This window comes from Cynocephalus volans, chromosome 9 (assembly GCF_027409185.1).
Source record: "Cynocephalus volans isolate mCynVol1 chromosome 9, mCynVol1.pri, whole genome shotgun sequence".
Lineage (NCBI taxonomy): Eukaryota > Metazoa > Chordata > Mammalia > Dermoptera > Cynocephalidae > Cynocephalus > Cynocephalus volans.
The window spans coordinates 128,950,083-128,968,743 of NC_084468.1; the positions used below are offsets into that span (position 1 = coordinate 128,950,083).

The following is an 18,661-nucleotide window of genomic DNA, read 5'->3' on the forward strand; positions in this document are numbered from 1 at the left end:
TACTTTCCCTCTATACCTAACTTATAGAGGGTCTTTGTCATGAATGAGTGCTGAACTTTATCAAATGCTTTTTCAACATCTATAGAGATGATCATATGGTCCTTGTGTTTGAGTTTATTAATACGGTGTATCACATTTATTGATTTGCGTATGTTGAACCAACCTTGCATCCCTGGGATGAATCCCACTTGATCATGATGAATAATTTTTCGTATGTGTTGCTGTATTCTGTTTGCTAGTATTTTAGTGAGGATTTTTGCATCTATATTCATCAAGGATATCGGCCTGTAGTTTTCTTTTTTGGTTATATCTTTACCTGGTTTTGGTATCAGGATGATGTTTGCTTCATAGAACGAGTTTGGGAGATTTGCGTCCGTTTCAATCTTTTGGAATAGTTTGTAAAGAATCGGTGTCAATTCCTCTTTGAATGTTTGGTAAAATTCTGCTGTGAATCCATCTGGTCCTGGGCTTTTCTTTGTTGGGAGCCTTCTGATAACAGCTTCAATCTCCTTTATTGTTATTGGTCTGTTCAAATTTTCTACGTCTTCACGGTTCAGTTTTGGGAGCTTGTGTGTGTCCAGAAATTTATCCATTTCCTCCAGATTTTCAAATTTGTTGGCGTATAGTTGTTTATAGTAGTCTCGAATGATTCCTTGTATTTCAGATGAATCAGTTGTAATATCGCCTTTTTCATTTCTAATTTTTGTTATTTGAGTCTTCTCTCTTCTTTTTTTTGTTAGCCATGCTAATGGTTTGTCAATTTTATTTATCTTTTCAAAAAACCAACTTTTTGATTCGTTGATCTTTTGAATTGTTTTTTGGTTTTCAATTTCATTCAGTTCTGCTCTGATCTTAATGATTTCTTTCCGTCTGCTAACTTTAGGTTTGGATTGTTCTTGTTTTTCTAGTTCTTTAAGGTGAAGTGTTAGGTTGTTCACTTGCCATCTTTCTATTCTTCTGAAGTGAGCATTTAATGCAATAAATTTTCCCCTCAATACTGCTTTTGCAGTATCCCACAGGTTTTGGTATGATGTATCATTGTTTTCATTAGTTTCAATACATTTTTTGATTTCCTGCAAGAAAGCCTGCCCATTTACAATAGCCACCAAAAAAATAAAATACTTAGAAATTGAGTTAACCAAGGAGGTGAAAAATCTCTATAATGAGAACTACAAACCACTGCTGAGAGAAATTAGAGAGGATACAAGAAGATGGAAAGATATTCCATGCTCTTGGATTGGAAGAATCAACATAGTGAAAATGTCCATACTACCCAAAGTGATATACAAATTCAATGCAATCCTCATCAAAATTCCAAAGACATTTTTCTCAGAAATGGAAAAAACTATTCAGACATTTATATGGAACAATAAAAGACCACGCATAGCCAAAGCAATGCTCAGCAAAAAAAAATAAAGCTGGAGGCATAACACTACCTGACTTTAAGCTATACTACAAAGCTATAATAACCAAAACAGTATGGTACTGGCATAAAAACAGACACACTGACCAATGGAATAGAATAGAGAATCCAGAAATCAACCCACACACTTACTGCCATCTGATCTTTGACAAAGGCACCAAGCCTATTCACTGGCAAAGGGACTGCCTCTTCAGCAAATGGTGCTGGGATAACTGGATATCCATATGCAGGAGAATGAAACTAGATCCATACCTCTCACCGTATACTAAAATCAACTCAAAATGGATTAAGGATTTAAATATACACCCTGAAACAATAAAACTTCTTAAAGAAAACATAGGAGAAACACTTCAGGAAATAGGACTGGGCACAGACTTCATGAATACGACCCCAAAAGCACGGGCAACCAAAGGAAAAATAAACAAATGGGATTATATCAAACTAAAAAGCTTCTGCACAGCAAAAGAAACAATTAAAAGAGTTAAAAGACAACCAACAGAGTGGGAGAAAATATTTGCAAAATATACATCTGACAAAGGATTAATATCCAGAATATATAAGGAACTCAAACAACTTTACAAGAAGAAAACAAGCAGCCCAATTAAAAAATGGGCAAAAGAGCTAAGTAGGCATTTCTCTAAGGAAGATATGCAAATGGCCAACAGACATATGAAAAAATGCTCAACATCACTCAGCATCCGGGAAATGCAAATCAAAACCACATTAAGATACCATCTAACCCCAGTTAGGATGGCTAAAATCCAAAAGACTATGAACGATAAATGCTGGCGAGGCTGCAGAGAAAAAGGAACTCTCATACATTGTTGGTGGGACTGCAAAATGGTGCAGCCTCTATAGAAAATGGTATGGAGGTTCCTCAAACAGTTGCAGATAGATCTACCATATGACCCAGCTATCCCACTGTTGGGAATATACCCAGAGGAATGGAAATCATCAAGTCGAAGGTATACCTGTTCCCCAATGTTTATCGCAGCACTCTTTACAATAGCCAAGAGTTGGAACCAGCCCAAATGCCCATCATCAGAGGAGTGGATACGGAAAATGTGGTACATCTACACAATGGAATACTACTCAGCTATAAAAACGAATGAAATACTGTCATTTGCAACAACATGGATGGACCTTGAGAGAATTATATTAAGTGAAACAAGTCAGGCACAGAAAGAGAAATACCACATGTTCTCACTTATTGGTGGGAGCTAAAAATTAATATATAAATTCACACACACACACACACACACACACACAAACCGGGGGGGGGGGAGAAGATATAACAACCACAATTATTTGAAGTTGATACGACAAGCAAACAGAAAGGACATTGTTGGGGGGGAGGGGGGGAGGGAGAAGGGAGGGAGGTTTTGGTGATGGGGAGCAATAATCAGCTACAATGTATATCGACAAAATAAAATTAAAAAAAAAATGACTTAGTCTTCCCATATTTAGTCAATATCCAAAGGTGCATTTAAAGACTTGAGGCGGTTTGCTTTATTTATTCAAGGACATTTCTGGGTACGCACAGTTATTACTTTAGTAGTAAATCCAGTTTCCTATGACTTCAAGTTATTTCTTAAACTTCTGCAAAGAAATCCGTCCCCAAAGGTCACTTCCAGTGTGTTAGGTTTATGTTTGTATTCGGCTTTCTGTTAAAAGAGAAAACACCAGCGCTGTCTACTTAACCCGTCTACACCAATCTTGCCATTAGACAAATCAGAATTCTCGGATTTGCGCGCTCTAGCGCGGTCCAGCCTTTGAGGTCCCCGCGGGCTGCCGTAGCCGTGGAAAGCAATGATTGGCTGAGGCAGAAAAGCGCCGCCGCCTCGGCGGTTTCGGTTTTCGCTGCGATTGTCCGCGGAGGCCGGCCTTGTGGGAGCCTGGAGTGAGGGTTCTGGATCCCGGCCGCGAGGTGAGCCGCCGGCCGCGCGGGCTGAGGGGCAGGCTGCACGCAGCCCCAGCTTCGACGCCCTAGTGTTCCGTCGCAGCGGGCAGCGTCCGGGGAGCGGCGGCTGCAGCGTACTCGGGCCCGGCCGTGCAGACCCGGAGAGGGCCTGGCCGGAGCGTGTTGGGGCCACGGGAAGGGAGCGCGGACCTTGGAGCCCGCCGGGTGGCCGCTTCCCGCGAAATGCCGCTCGCACTCTTTCTCTTCCGCACCTGAAATGGCCGGGAGCCTTCTGGTGGTTGGCGCCGGGATTACTGAGCCCGGCCTGAGAGCCGCTGTCCTCGAAGACAGCGCCTAGACCGCGCGGGGAGGAGCGGCACCTTCCCGGCTGCCACTGAGTTGGTTCCGAGACTGGTCCCGGTTCTTGAAGTTCCCTTGGGAACCCTGCCGCTAACGTGGGGATGGGCGGTAAAGCAGCTCCCCAGCCCAGGCCTCACAGGGCTGCCAGTGCTGCAGGCGGTTGTGGGACCTCCACTACTACGTCGGGGTGGCTGCACTTGACCCCAGGAGCTAAGAGCTGGACTAGCCCATCTTACCGAATTGTCAGGTTGGGAATCCCCACAATTGCATGGCCTTAAGTTCTCCCACCAGAGGTTTTCGTGTGTACGTGTGTGCGCGCGCGCGTGCCTAGAAGGTATTTTTGTTTAAGGTTTCTGGGATTAGGATGATGTGCAGATAATGTTGATAGTGACTGGTGACCTCCTCCCCACCCCACCCCTTAGTAATACATGACTATTGTAGAAAAATTGAAAATACAGAAGGCTTTAGTGAAGAAAAGAACACTCACGGAACTGTTCCACCTATAATCTTTTTCTCTTGTATGTTCTAGTTGCTATTTGAGTTAAGACTGTTTCTATTTTATCATCTAGCAATATAACTTTCCACTTCCATTTAAAAACTTTTCCTAAATATCATTTCTAGTTTTGTATCTTCTTTTGATTGGCTGCCTATTTCATCATTGTGTAGGTCCCATAAATCATTCAGCCAGGTACCTACTGTGAGGCATTTAGGTAGTGTTTGAGTTTTTGCTTCATTTTAGCATCCAGATAATATTTTGATAAACTTTTTCTAATTGTTTTTCAGATTATTTTCGTAGTTTACGTCATTTATATATTACTGCCTGTTTCACTAAAAGTATGGTAGCTCGTATACATTTCTATCATATCAGCCAGCAAGATGGGTGTGTGTGTGTGTGTGTGTGTGTGTGTGTGTGTGTGTGTGTGTGTGATCAGGAATTGTGTGTGTGTGTGTGTGTGTGTGAGATCAGGAATTGTGTGTGTGTGTGTGTGACCAGGAATTGTGTGTGTGTGTGTGTGTGTGTGTGTGAGATCAGGAATTGTGTGTGTGTGTGATCAGGAATTGTGTGTGTGTGTGTGTGACCAGGAATTGTGTGTGTGTGTGTGTGACCAGGAATTGTGTGTGTGTGTGTGTGTGTGTGTGTGTGTGTGAGATCAGGAACCTGGGGCCATGAGAGGTAAAGTGATGAGTTGTCCAAGTCACACAACTAATTAAGTTTCAGAGCTGGCACTAGAACTCAGGTTTCCAGCCTCCCAAGTGAGTACTTTTTATGCTGCATCAGGTGGTCTCTCACTGAACTGTGGCATACCAAATATAGAACTTAAAAAGATGTTTACATCATCTGGATTATTCTCTCCCTTTAAAATTGTACTGAGTAACAGGTTTTAATCATCTGAGAGACCTGTAAGACTGAAATACGGGAAAGTGACCATTTTCATGGCCAGGACTAGAAATCCATTATTTAGAATGACAACCTCTTTCAGATTTCGATGGTTGTTTTCAGATTCTCTACATAAGGGAATAAAATATCCCTAATAAGTTATAATTTAAACTCCATCATCTGGTTAGAATGTAGCTGTTAGTTCTCATTTGTTGTACTTTGAAGATTTCTTTAAAACTTCTTGTTGCTTTAAAACCAGAGAACAATGGTTTTTGATTTTAGGGCTTATAGCAAGGTTTCACAACCTCAATTGACATTTTGGGCCAGATAATTCTTTGCTGTGGAGGGTTGTCCTGTGCATTGTAGGATGTTTAGCAGCATCCCTGGTCTCTACTCAAGAGATACCAGTAGCACCACCTTCCTCAGTCATGACAATCCAAAATGTCTCCAGACATTTCCAAATATCTCCAAGGGTGGGGGCAAAATCGCCCCTGGTTGGGAGCTACTAGCTTATGGGAATTACTTGGGGAACTTTATAAAATGTAATTTACAGAGCCTCTTGGCTGAGTAGGCTTCTGGAATCTGCATTTTAGGAAGCATTTTTGTGAATTTGGATGCGGCTCAGTTTTGAATAACACAAAAATGTTTCTATTTTCTCTTTTTTGTCTTTGTCTTATTTGGTCAGTAATAGAGTTATTACTAAGTTAGTACTGTTGAAGTACATGCATGCTACTGTACTAGCCATTGTAACCGGGCAGGCAAGGGAGAGAAGATGGGACAGGGGTTTTGCTTCGCAATGGCCTTGAATATCTCTTCCACAAACTTGGGCAATGTGCTTAGGGATATGATATGAGGAAGATATTTTCCTTGCCTCTGAGAAGCTTAGAACTCACTGTGGGGGATTAGTTAGCAAACAGGAAAATTACAAAACAGCCTGGTAAGGGCCATGACTCAGAGTGGAAAGAGGTGCTCTGAGTGGATTCATTTGGCGCTTGGGAGAGAGGGAGGGAAATAGCCCCTACTGCTTGGGGAGGAGGGATTAGTATCAAGCCTTCAAAAGACAGCTGGGCACTCCACTTTCTCAGAGGGAGCTGTTTAGAGAGCTGTTCTTCTCAGTGTCTGATGCCCTTCTCAGACACTGACATACTATTCAGTGCTGCATTTACTTGGGTTCTAATGTTATGTTTCCTTGTAGTTTTTTGCTTTTCATATTTTTTCACCCTGAACTGTAAACACTCCAGGAATAGGTGAAAGTTTACAGGTAAACATTGCTAAGAAATAAGTATTTTCATGTCTTCTGCTCAATGGCATAACTCAAAATCACATTAGATACATTTATTTTCGCTTGACCATTATCTTTCTTTGCAGGCTGATTTACAGTACTACAACACTTTAGGTATTTCTTTCTCCAGTTCTACTCTCCAGCTAGTTCTCTTACTGTCTGTATGGCTATTCATAGGAGAATGTTGACATGTTCAAAAGGACAGTTGTACCTTTTAAAGAGTTTAGGCTTTGGAGTCAAGCCTTAGTTCTGGTTTCCACTTTATAGAGTTTCTATGTGAATTGCTTATGCATCTAACATGGCCTGACAGATAGTTGGATAACTAAAATTTGATTCGTTTTCCCCCATTCTTTTACTAAAAATATCTGCAGGGCAGTTTGCAGATGTTCTTGAACTATAGCTCTCAGTAGCTTCTGGCAGAAAATATACTGCCTTTGACTTAATAGCCATTTATGAAAATAGATCATTTGAAACAAACCTGAGTAGGAGTCAGGGGAGGGAGAGGAGGCATAGAGGATGATTATGGCTTTAATTTTTAAGGGAGAAGTTTTACCAAGGTGACCCTGCAGAAAAGAGATCTTTTTTCTCTTATGTGTTTATGGTTCAAGAATCTTATCTTTTCAGAAATTGTCTGAACTGTTCCTTCTGCCTTATCCAATTTAAAAGACGAAAACTTAAAATTACTTGAGCCAAGTGATGGGAAAAATTGTGGTGTCAAGACCAATTTACTCATACAACATGGATTTATGGGCAAGTCATTAAGTAACAGGGAGTACCAAGGAAGCCTAATGAAGACTAATGTGAAAGATATGGCTCTTTTAAAGTGATGGATAAAATGTGTTTGAGGCGACCATACTCATTCTAAATAACTTTAAAAATATTTTTTTCAAGAGATTTAGCAGAATTTAGATATTCTGCAGAACAAATGAGAAGCTTGTTATTAGCCCCTCTTTTCAGATGACTTACAGTCTTTTGAGGGAGAAAAGCCCCTTCTAAAAAAAAGTAAAGAATATAAAAGAGAATAAATAGTGACCAGTTATATCAAATACAACCAAAGGCCAACTGCATGATACCAGAGCTAAGTAAGGTGGCCTGATCTCCATTCTGCTACACAAAGCAGAAAATGGAACCCATGCAAATGCCTACTTAAAATCCTCTCTTGTGTTCTATCACTGACAGCAATATTTCCCAAACTTGCCAGTTTATAAGAATCTCATAGGCTTGTGTGAATAGATTCCTGGGTCCTAATCCAGAACTACCAAGTAGGATCTCCACATGACCCAAATAATTCAAATTTGGGAAACTGACCTGGAGGCTCAAGCCAGTGCTCCCCATGAATGTGGTGCTGCTCCCTCTGTAGCTGTATTACCTCCTTGCCTGTGTCGATTTTGCCTTCAGACCCAAACACATTGTCCAGTGCCTTTGCTAAGACTTCTTTCCTTTCAGCTGATGAACTCCTCCTTTGCCTTCAAACTCAACTCAGATACCACCTTTTCCAGAAATCTGTCTTTGATCTACCAAGCCTGGTCTAAGAGAGTCTTCTCTGCAGAGTTCTCTGTACATAATTCTACCTGAATACATATAGCTTTTGTAAAATTCTACATTTCCATGTTTTTTAACCCCCTCAGGAGTGTAAACTTGAGGGCCCAAGGCCCATGTCTTATTTGTGTTATATCCCAAGTCCTGTGTGCCTGACACTTAGGTGCTCCATGAAAGTTTGAAGTGTTGATTGCCTTCAGGAAGAGATTAATATTAATTGGGATAAAAATGAGACTTAATAGTGGTGTTGTCTTTGGTGAGCTTAGAAAAACATCTGTGATTTTTATGAAGGCACAGAAAGTTAATATTAATATCTTTAAAATAACCAATACTGTCAAACAACTGATAGTCTAGGTTTGTATTCTTTTTCCTGTTATTAACTTTTAATTTTCCTTCCATTTTTTTTATCCTGAACTGTAAATACTCCGGGAGTAGGTGAAATTATTAATAATTAAAGTAGTTAATATTCCTGTGAACTAAATTTTCACATCACAATGCACTTTAGTGGGTTTTTAAAAACAGAATAAAAAGCTAGTCTTTTTTTTTTATTATTGACACGTGTTGATTGTACATATTTATGGCCTACAGAGTTATATTTCAATACATGTATACTAGTGTGTGATGTGTCAAATCTGGGTAATTAGCATACCCGCTATTGTAAAAATTTATCATTTCTTTGTGAGGAGAACATTTGAATTCTCTTCTAGCCATGTGAGAACATATAATAAATTATTGTTAATTATAGATGCCTAGCACTACTGTCAACACTAGAACTTATTTTTCCTATCTTTTATTTTGTATCTGTTAACCAATGTTTCGCTATTCCCCCCACTCCCCTCTTCATCTACCAGCCTCTGGTAACCAGAGTTTTATTCTCTACTGCTATAAACTCAATTTTTTTTTTTTAAGCTCCCATATATGAGTGAGAACATGTAGTATTTATCTTTCTGTGCCTTACTTATCTCACTTAACAATTTCTTCCAGGCTCATCCATGTTGCTGCAAATGACAGGATTTCATTCTTTTTTATGGCTGAATAGTATTTGATTGTGTATATATACCACATTTTCTTTATCCATTCTCCTAAACAGCTAGTCTTATCTTAGTTTTGTACATGAAGAAACTATGGTGTGATGGCATTTGGCATCTGTGATAGGAAATGAACCAAAGACTCATGAGTTGAGTCTCTGTCAGTCCTTCAGAGTTGATAGTGTCTCTAGAAGTGTTTAACCACAAAACAGCACATGTTCAAGACATAAATAAGGTAGTTTATAGATGAATGGGAAAATTTGTTTGTTTTTGCTAAACTCATTAAAGGTACTGAATCTGTTACTGCATTTACTTTGTAACTTTTCTCTTTGTACTCAAAACAACATGAATAGAATTGTTTGGTGGTCTGAGTCCTAAATAAATAGTGGTTGTCCTAAATAGTAGTTGTAGTTTTAGTTATCTGTTGAGATTGCAGAGCTAAAAAAAAAAAAAAAATTAAGCCGGCAGTTCAGTGGAAAGGTTATATTAAAAATTGCTGAGCAAAATAATCAGTTGATCACATTTAAAAAAATCTTTCAAGACTTGAGAGAGTGGGGTGTGGATGGTCCAAATGATAGTCTGTGAAATTTGTACTTTTTTAAAATTTTAGAATGTTGACTTTTCTTGGCTGAAGAAAATTATTTTACTTAAATTGTGATCACTTTTATTTACTTACATCCTTTAAATAAGAGCTTAAAATCTTCTAAATTCTAAGATTTTTAAGGTCAGAGCTTCTGTGTATGACATGTTTTTGAATTTCCTTGCATAGTGTGTACAGGCACATATTTGTCAAACAAATGAAAAACCAATAACCTAGCATTTCAGCTTACCCAAACTGCTGAACTGTCATGGATTCACTTTGAAAACATCTCCAAACAACAATCCTAAACCCAAATTCAGATCACTGAGTGGATATACTTGTAATGAAACAATCAGTGCTATTTATGGAACAATGTTTAATGAATATTTTAATTGAAAACAAACAAAAAAACAACTTGAGTTCTTGAGGAGAGTTCTCAAGATACTGTATCCATACTAATTTTTAAGTCTCAATGCTGTATTGCTTCTAAATAATAGTGATGCTGAATTTGACTGAAAGAGAAAAATTAATTTCCAAAGTCTTTTTACTCTCAGTTTTTGCTTAAGTAACTGAGTTTTCTTAATTTGTTTACCAAAATATTTTAGAGAGATAACTGTTATATGACAAGGTGAGTTTTGAAAGAAGCGATGGGCAACTTTATATGTCTGATATGATTGATTTGTGTGTGTAATGCTATTTCTCTATTTCTGACTCCTATTATACCTGAATTTTAAGACTTTTTTCTTTATTATTTAGTGCATATATCTGCTGTAGACATAATGAAGTAGTTCAAAATCATTGGCTGGATTAGCAACTTTTGGAAGGCTGTGTAAGTTGTGATTAAGAGCATGGCCTGGCTATCTACTTACTAGCTACGTGACCTTGAGCAGGGTGTTTAACTTTCCTTCTAGTTCTTCATCTGTAAAATGAAGATGAAAACAATACCTACCTCACAGGGTAGTGAGTTTAAATGGATTAACATGTGCAAAGTGCTTGGAAAAGTGCTGGCATGTAGTACATTCAAGTATTAGCTTTCAATTATGATTATAGTTACTGTTTTCAGAGAAACCGTTTAGGCATCAGTTGTTCATAAAGGTGCCTACCCTATGTGATGTGGACTTTAAAATATTATTAATTTGAGCTTGAATGTTCCGTCTCATTTTGGTTTCATCACATTTTGGGACAAATTATTTAATCTTTCTATGCCTTTATTTTTTATCAGCAAAATGGATATTAAGTCCTTCTCAGGGTTCTTGTAAAGATTAAATTTGATAATGTTTATAAAGATCTTATCAGAGTGCTTAGCATAAAATGAGCATTTAGTAAATGGTGGAGGTAGTAGTGGTTGTGATGGTATACTATGTGTGAGGTGGGAGTGACAACTGATTGAGAGCAGGTTGCGAGGACTGAATAAAATAATGCATGTGAAATGCTTAGCTTAGTTTCTGGCTCATAGTAAATACTGAAAACATGTTAGCTGTCATATAACAGTAGTGAAGTAATACTATTGAGTCTTTATATGTGGTCCTTTGATATTTGGTTTCCTATAAAGGGCTTTGATATTTGATTTCCTATATAAGAGCTTCAGGGTTTTTTGTTGTTGTTGTTGAATAATTAACTTTTGTCTTCACTTTTGTTGCTCTCTTTCATATTTCCGATCAGGATTGTTAAAATGAGTCTGCGGAAGCAAACCCCTAGTGACTTCTTAAAGCAAATCATTGGACGTCCAGTTGTGGTAAAATTAAATTCTGGAGTGGATTATCGAGGTAATATTTTCACGTTTAATCCTCACTGGTGTAACTAAATAAATGAATGTGACTTACCAATTCTTATTAACCTCTTAAATGTACCTAGTAGACCAAAAAAGCATTGGCTGTCAACTGTTCTATGCCCATCTCTTTTTTGCCTTCGAGATTGTTCTTTTTAGAGAGAAAACTCTGACAGAGTGTGTGCTTCTTACTTCCAGTGTGATTTGTGTGACTTCAGTCTCTTGTCCCTGCTTTAAGATCATGTGTGCCTAAGTTCCCTGGTAATAGCCAGTGATTCCCAGTCACGTCAGGTATGAATAACTGGATACTGATGAACACTTTGGTACAGCAGCATTTGTTTTTGCAGAAGTAAGTGACTATTAGACAATATCATTTTACAACATGAACTTCACACATATAACATGTGGGGTATCCAAAAATGCCTTTCTGTTCATGTAGAGAATACTCTTTAAAAGAAGGTCATATTTCTGAAATTAACTTTGTGAGAGGAATAATATCCAGTTCCATTTTTTAAAGTTATAAAATTCCTGATCTTCCAAAATTAAGATATGTTACCTGGAATATTTCACAGGTATATATAACTTATTAGCAGAGTTTTGTGGCCTTTTCTTGGCCTCTTTTCTGAATAATTAATGATAGTAATCTCTTGAGCTTTTTCCTTTTTCCACACATGCAAACATAATTTTATTGAGGGCTTAATATGTGCTCAGAGTGTGCTAATCACTTTAACACATTTTTATTTTATCTTCACATAAATCCTTTGAGATCTCTGTTGATTATTCCCACCTATTAAAGGAGGAGCTTGGATTTAAACTCAAGCTTGACTCAGAAGCCTTGTTAAGAAACCACTTTGCTCTCTATGTACTGCTTTAGTTTCTTTGAAATTAATAACGTATCTCCAGTTTTATTTGATTTTTATAGTGGAACTAATGGGTTTATACTGACTGCTGAGATATTGTGAAGTCTCTATGTACTGCTTCTTACCTATGAACTTTTGCTGAGCCCAAAGGTGATAATAGACTTGTAGGGTTTGAGTACATTTGATAGTTGATTAAGGTGGGAACATTGTGTTTTCAGTATTTTCTCAGTACCTACTTTATTGAAGAGATCAACCATCTTGAACTTTTTTTCTTTATATTTTTTAGAGAAAATGTTTTTATTTATAAAAGTAGTACATATTTTAGTTTTGTTTTATTTTTAGAAATTTAAAAGCAAATAATGAAGAAAAGTATATAGAAAAAAGCAAAATTTCCCAAATTCTACCATCCAGAGATAATCAGCCATAGCAACTTCAACCTTTTTATATATAAGCATAATTATACATGAATGGAATCAACCTGATTTTTTTTTTACACTAAAAATATATTTAGTTCTGTGACTATACAGAAATTTTAATGGCTGCATAGGAGTCCTTTGAGTGTATGTACCGTAGGTTTTTTTTGTTTTTAACCAATTTCCTATTAATGGACATTTTAGTGTTTACCAGTTTTTTGCTATTATAAACAACTTTTTTCCTTTGACATACATCTTAAGCACTTGTCCAAATATCTCTTTAGAATAAATTCCCTAGGCTAGGATTTCTGAGTCAAAGACTATGTCAAATAGTCCTCCATCAAGGCACTTGGCTTTGGGTTTATCCTTTTCCATGTTCTCACCAACGTTTGTATTAGCTTTTGTTCATCTTTTCCAATCTAATTGGCAACAAATATTATCTCATTTTATTTATATTTTCTTTGTTTGCTAATGTGTTTGAATAGCCTTTTACATGGGCAGTAACCGTAATTTTTCTCCTTTTATCAATGTCTGCTGATGGTCTCTATATTATTAAAGCAAAATGTTTTATACAATTAGAGAATCTTACTAAAAGAATGCTCCTATTTTGTGGTTAAATTTTTTAAAAAAACTAACATCTTTCTGTAGCAGTTTCTCTTGAAGTTTGAAGAAAATTTCTTTTTTTCTGTTATTTACAGTAGTTTATTCCTTGGAGAAGGGAGGGGGTTATAATTTTAACCACTTGGGCACTTTTTTAAAAAAAAATTTTTTTGCTATGAGAATAGATATTTTGATTTGAAGTGTACATTTTGTTTGCTTAAAATCCATTCTGATTCTTTTAAAGTTTACAGCTTCTAGCATAATTCTGTTAGATTAATGTCTGTGCTCTCATCACACATATGCAATTTTGAAAAGAAACTTTTTTGCTTAGAGTATAATGGGGGCAGAGGCAGAGAGTGCGGGGCATATTAATGAAGTTAAGACTTTACATGAAACTATTGACTTGGCAAATCGGATCAAATCTCTAGTATTTGTTTTACTTAGTTTTTTTTTCTAGAAAATACTACTCTGACTTAGAGACTGAGATTTAGAGGCTTACAGATTTTTATCTTTTGAGAAAAATCATTAGGTCAAATTTTGCAGAATTTATACCATCTTAACAATTAAAAATTCACCCAAACTGTTTGTTTCCTTGAAAGCTCCCTAGAGCGTTTTTAGGCATTTTTCTCTATTACTTTTGATTTGAAAATATTATGACTGTAACAAAACAGAATGGGATGTGTTATAATGCAATATGTTGCCTTGTATTCTCAAGCTGCTCTTCACTGTGAGTCACAGATTTAAGATGTTCTTTCAGGAGCACCTGCTGTCTCCTCTTTTATTATTTTAACAGATTGTGGAGACTTCCTCTTAACCCCGGTATACATTCATCTGCTGCAGTAGATGTTGTGAAAGAATGAAATAAATATGCCAGATCCATATTTTACTTAATGGCTAAAGTAAGAAATGCCACTGGAACTGAGGATCATTTGTTCACGCATAATTGTCCACTCCTGTCCTTAGCTTTCAAAGAATGGTATTTTAGTTGGGCTATTCTTATTCTGTGACTTTTGTGAAGGCTATAAAAATTGCTGTTGTGATTATACATGCATGAGAAAGTGACAGTTTGTTGTTTTTCTTGGTAGTAGTGTGTACGTAACTGCTTTCACCTTATATGCTTCCTTGCCTTCATTCAGATTGGCATAGAGTAAAGGCTTGTTTTATGCTTGAGTCTGTTGAGTTTCATTTACAGCATGAATTTTTATATTAAGCATTTAAGAGCTAATGAATAAAGAGATTGTCAGCACTTAGTATACCCTGTAATTTTCAATTCTTATTTGCTTTGTATACAAGTATCTTCTTTTTGACTAAATCTTGTCTCCAGGGGTCCTGGCTTGCCTGGATGGCTACATGAATATAGCTCTGGAGCAGACAGAAGAGTATGTAAATGGACAACTGAAGAATAAGTATGGGGATGCATTTATCCGAGGAAACAATGGTAATATTTCTTCCCTCTATAGTTGTACAGCATCCAAAATAAGTCATTTTGTTTGTAATCAGGATCACCAGAGGGTTTTCTAGATAATTTAAAAGTTCAGTTTTAATTGTTTTGTTTATTTTTAAGTACTTATATCTCAGATCTTTGATGTGACCAATTCCTTTTTAGATGCTTCATGGAATTTTGAAACTAGAAATTCTCTCTTTCCTTTCCTTTACTGATGAGGAACTGGGAGCATGGTATCCTTACCCAGAACCCTGTTCTCTTGAATATAGTTTATTACATCCCTGCAACACATATTCCTGCCTCTCACACCCTGGAAATTGGAGCTGTAAGAATGGGCACCATTTCCCTGCTATCTTTGGTTTTTATGATTTGACACTTACCTTGTCCTATTTGTCCTTTTCTCTATTAAACATTCAGATGCTTTTTGTGGAAATTTGTACCCTTTAGTTTGGCAAAAATGGCAAAATAGGAAATATGGTTCTCAAGTTACTCAGCTTTTTAACAGTTAATATATTGCTATGATTATCGTGGTTATTTTTAAGTACCTCATCTCAAAACACAAATTATCAATAAAGTCATATTTTAATTTTTGGTGGGGAGGGGAAGTCATCAAAATTATGAGAATTACTCCTTGACCAATCTCCTTTTTGGTCCCATCCCCCAAATGGAGATCTGGGATTCTTGAGTTCGGATTTTTTAATTGGTATTTTTACTTCTGGGTAACAGTTAACCCCTTTAACAGTTGGATCTGTTTGCTTTGAAGAAAAAATTCTGGCTTTTACAATAAAATATTCCATCCTCTGTTCTTAGAGTACCATATTTCTTCATATCATATCTTTATTTACATCTTTTGTTTGCTTTTTAGTCCTTCCAGTACCTTCTGTTTTTCATATCATTCTAATTTGACTTCCTCCTTTTACTAAGAAATGTTATGATCTTGCTTTATCTCGGGACAGCTAATAACAACAGTCAATAGCAGGTTCTGTGTGTGGTGATAGAGGGTAGATCCTTTAACATGCACGTTATCCCTAGTACTTGTCTAGTTTCCCAGGGTTGTTTTTACTGGCATTCTGATGCTTCCCTTTATATAACCTTTTCCATTATGTAATCAATGACAGTTACCTTTAGAGTCTCAAATTCACTGCTTTGGCTCTTAAAAAGGATTAAGCTGTGCTGTGTTCTTTGACCAAGACATCTCTTAACGTTCACTTTGAACAAACCTGTCAGAATCTGAGTGGTCATGGGGGATGGGAGGGGAGATACCCATCTTGTAAAAGCTTGACCAGAGTGACCCAGTTATCTAATTTCATCTTATTCTTAAGTACCATTTATTCTACAGAGTTTAGTTTGGTGGTTATAACAGGACTAGTTAAGCAATTTGGATAACCCAAAAGGTTGAAACTCTAACAGGGAATTCAGAATAAGAACTCTGGTATCTTTAAAAAAAATAAACTCATAAGCTCTTGTTTATCTTATTGCAATTAAAAAGGTAAACAGCAAGTTTAGAGTTTATATTGGGGAGATGGATGAAATATGCTATTTATACTTAACCTGAAGTCTAGCCTGCCAGCTTTACTAATTTACTTGCCTAAAAACATAACTATTATACTTCCAATTATAAAGCATTCTTAGACTCTGGGGACTTTCATATATATAGTATTTTATTTTCCTGGTCACAATTTGCAGTCAGTCTGGTACATAGATTAGATTAGGACACAGATCTGTACGACACCAAACCCAGTTCTAGATTCATAAAACTAGTCTTCTAGACTTAATTGTATGATATGAGAAGTCCTTTTAAATTTGCAGTTGTCATGCCAAAATCTATCTGTCTTTAAAACTTGCTACTGTGAAACCTAAGAACAGTTTTTTTTCAGTTTATTTATTTTTTTCTTTTCAGTGTTGTACATAAGTACACAGAAGAGAAGGATGTGAAGACACCAAGAGAACTGTTACTTTTCATAGCTGGATATATTTTTTATGAATTTTTTTTCTATTTTTTGGTTCTTTTATGATATAATTTGTCCTATTTTCATAATAGTTGGTGATTTTTCACCTACATGTAAGATAAGTGTATAAAATTGTGGATTTAATTGTACGAGTTCTTTCACATTTAAGTCTCAGTCATTTTCTTTTGCCTCTGTGTCAGTGTACACAGTGCTAAAGGAATTTTTTTAAAAAAGACAAAGTAGTTCGATTCCTGTAATGCTCAGCCACCAAAAATAAAAAAAAGATGAAATCTGTGTCTTCCTGTAAGATTATTTAACTTAAGTTTGAAGCAATGTCATTTCATTTGATTTGCCTTACTTATTTGGCTGACTAAAATGAAGCATATGATGGACATATAATTAAAACATTTTAGACGTTTCCTTCTTTATCCTATTCTCTTCTATTTGCCATCCAAAAATACTTGGGTGAATATGTTCTACAAAGGCATGCAGTTTCATTCTGAGACTATAAAAAGGGACCAGGAGAGCAGAAGTTCAGCCACTGATTCAGTCATCTAAATAGAAAATAGAATGGGGCATTTCCACAAAAAGAGTGGGAATTTGAATTTAAGTGGGGGAGAGATTCTAAATATTAAAAATATGCCCATTCAGTGAAAACCTTCCTGTCAGCAGTCATCCTACAACTTGCCCTGTGCATGTAGATGTTTTTGGTTTTCTTGCCCCCTTTGAGAAGCGTTGGCATCAATATTCTTCTCTCGGATTATGAACACAGCAGGGGAGGAGCCATTCCTGTACATCTCTGGCATTTAGATTAAAGCAAATCCTAGATTTTATAAACTCATTCAGGTTCCATTTGCTAAGCTGTTTGGGGAAGAATTTCTTCTTACTCATGTGTAACAAGTGGCTGTGGGGAAGCCTTTCTTTTAAATCAGAGCTGTGTTTGTGACGTCCTGGAGCAGAGTACAAGGCTTTCATGTTGTCTGGCACAAGGCAGCTCCTCCAGGTTATGTGACTCCTGCTGAGAAGACTTTCACAATTTATTAATGAATTTTCCTCAACCCTGCTTTATTCTCTGAACAGTTTACACTGTCTCCAGGAACAACAAATATATCTAGGACCTGTGGTTGAATGAACAGCTGACAGTTGCTTGAACATTGTATTGGCCTCCCTCTTATCTCTCTCCACAATCTAAACAGAATCCTTGATTCGGGATCTGGTGGTGTGATTTGAAACAAGTGTCTGGTTGAAGGATATGGGGGCAGGATCAGAAAGGAGGGCGGGGAGGGGTAGTGCTGGTTCTGGAGAGGTGTTTGTGGTGTTTGTCTTGTTTTATTTTAGAGATCAGAGAGTAATTGGAAACAATTATTTTTTAATTAATTCGGGAAAGGTGAATAGAAACATTTCACAAGGTTTTACTGTGTGCACACTGAAAATAAAATATTTTATGCTATGCTTCAATAATTTATCACTTCTTGACAGGGGCTTGAAAAAGGTCCAGTCTGTAAGTACAAGTCACCAATTTGTTCTTTTATAAATGATTTATTTTAAGGAGAAAATGGATGTCCCTCTAAGTGGAGCATACATGTTCTCATTTGTTTTGTAGAATATGTGGGGCTGCTAGGTTATCGTGTCCCTTCATTCACTTACATCAGCCGCCTGTAAAAGCAATTCCATTGTTAACTCCCACCAATCTGTAGCATCCTGTTTTTTGCTAACTTCTTCCCTGACCTCCCCATCGATATATGTCTTTATTTTCCCCTTGCCATCTCTCTAGTTAATAGCTTTACAGTAGAGTAGTGTTTTCAACCATGCAGCTACTTTTAATCAAGATCGACTTTGGGAAATGCCACCGTTTTTATGGTAATAAAGAACTGTATTATGCACTTGGACCAGTGCAAGTTGTCCCCCGTGTATGCCTTTACGTAGTAGAACTGTGAAACAAAGTGTAAATGCTAAAATTACTTTTTTCTTAACTGTGGTCTCCTAGAGGTCAGTGAATGATTTCCAGTTGTATTGTAGCAAAGACATTTGTTCTAGGTTGAAGATTTTTCACTTGAGCAAATACGTTTTCCATGTCTCTGTGCCTCCAAATCTCAGCTGCCACGCTCTTTCTCTTGGGCTGTGACAAAACAGAATG

At 36.9% G+C, this 18,661-nt stretch overlaps 1 protein-coding gene across 2 annotated transcripts; it reads left to right on the forward strand.

Annotated features, from left to right (window-relative positions):
- Positions 1-3,264: 3,264 nt before the first annotated feature.
- LSM6 (LSM6 homolog, U6 small nuclear RNA and mRNA degradation associated) lies at positions 3,265-16,818 on the forward strand. 2 transcript variants are annotated; one of them, XM_063108668.1, is made up of 5 exons: positions 3,275-3,350; positions 10,247-10,319; positions 11,153-11,256; positions 14,456-14,569; positions 16,476-16,818. In XM_063108668.1, exons 3-5 carry the CDS (start codon positions 11,163-11,165, stop codon positions 16,508-16,510), a joined length of 243 nt encoding a protein of 80 aa, XP_062964738.1. In that variant the 5' UTR covers positions 3,275-3,350; positions 10,247-10,319; positions 11,153-11,162; the 3' UTR covers positions 16,511-16,818. The 2 variants fall into 2 exon arrangements, with proteins under 2 accessions (XP_062964739.1, XP_062964738.1); XM_063108669.1 differs by lacking the exon at positions 10,247-10,319 and having other exon boundaries at positions 3,265-3,350.
- The last annotated feature ends 1,843 nt before the right edge of the window (positions 16,819-18,661 follow it).

What these genes read in the sequence shown, in the direction of transcription:
- LSM6 (XM_063108669.1), top strand. Translation starts at nt 11,163, where the DNA reads ATGAGTCTGCGGAAGCAAACCCCTAGTGACTTCTTAAAGCAAATCATT. An exon ending in TTCTGGAGTGGATTATCGAG is followed by an intron (nt 11,257 to 14,455) that starts GTAATATTTTCA and finishes TCTTGTCTCCAG; the next exon opens with GGGTCCTGGCTTGCCTGGAT. An exon ending in ATTTATCCGAGGAAACAATG is followed by an intron (nt 14,570 to 16,475) that starts GTAATATTTCTT and finishes TTTTCTTTTCAG; the next exon opens with TGTTGTACATAAGTACACAG.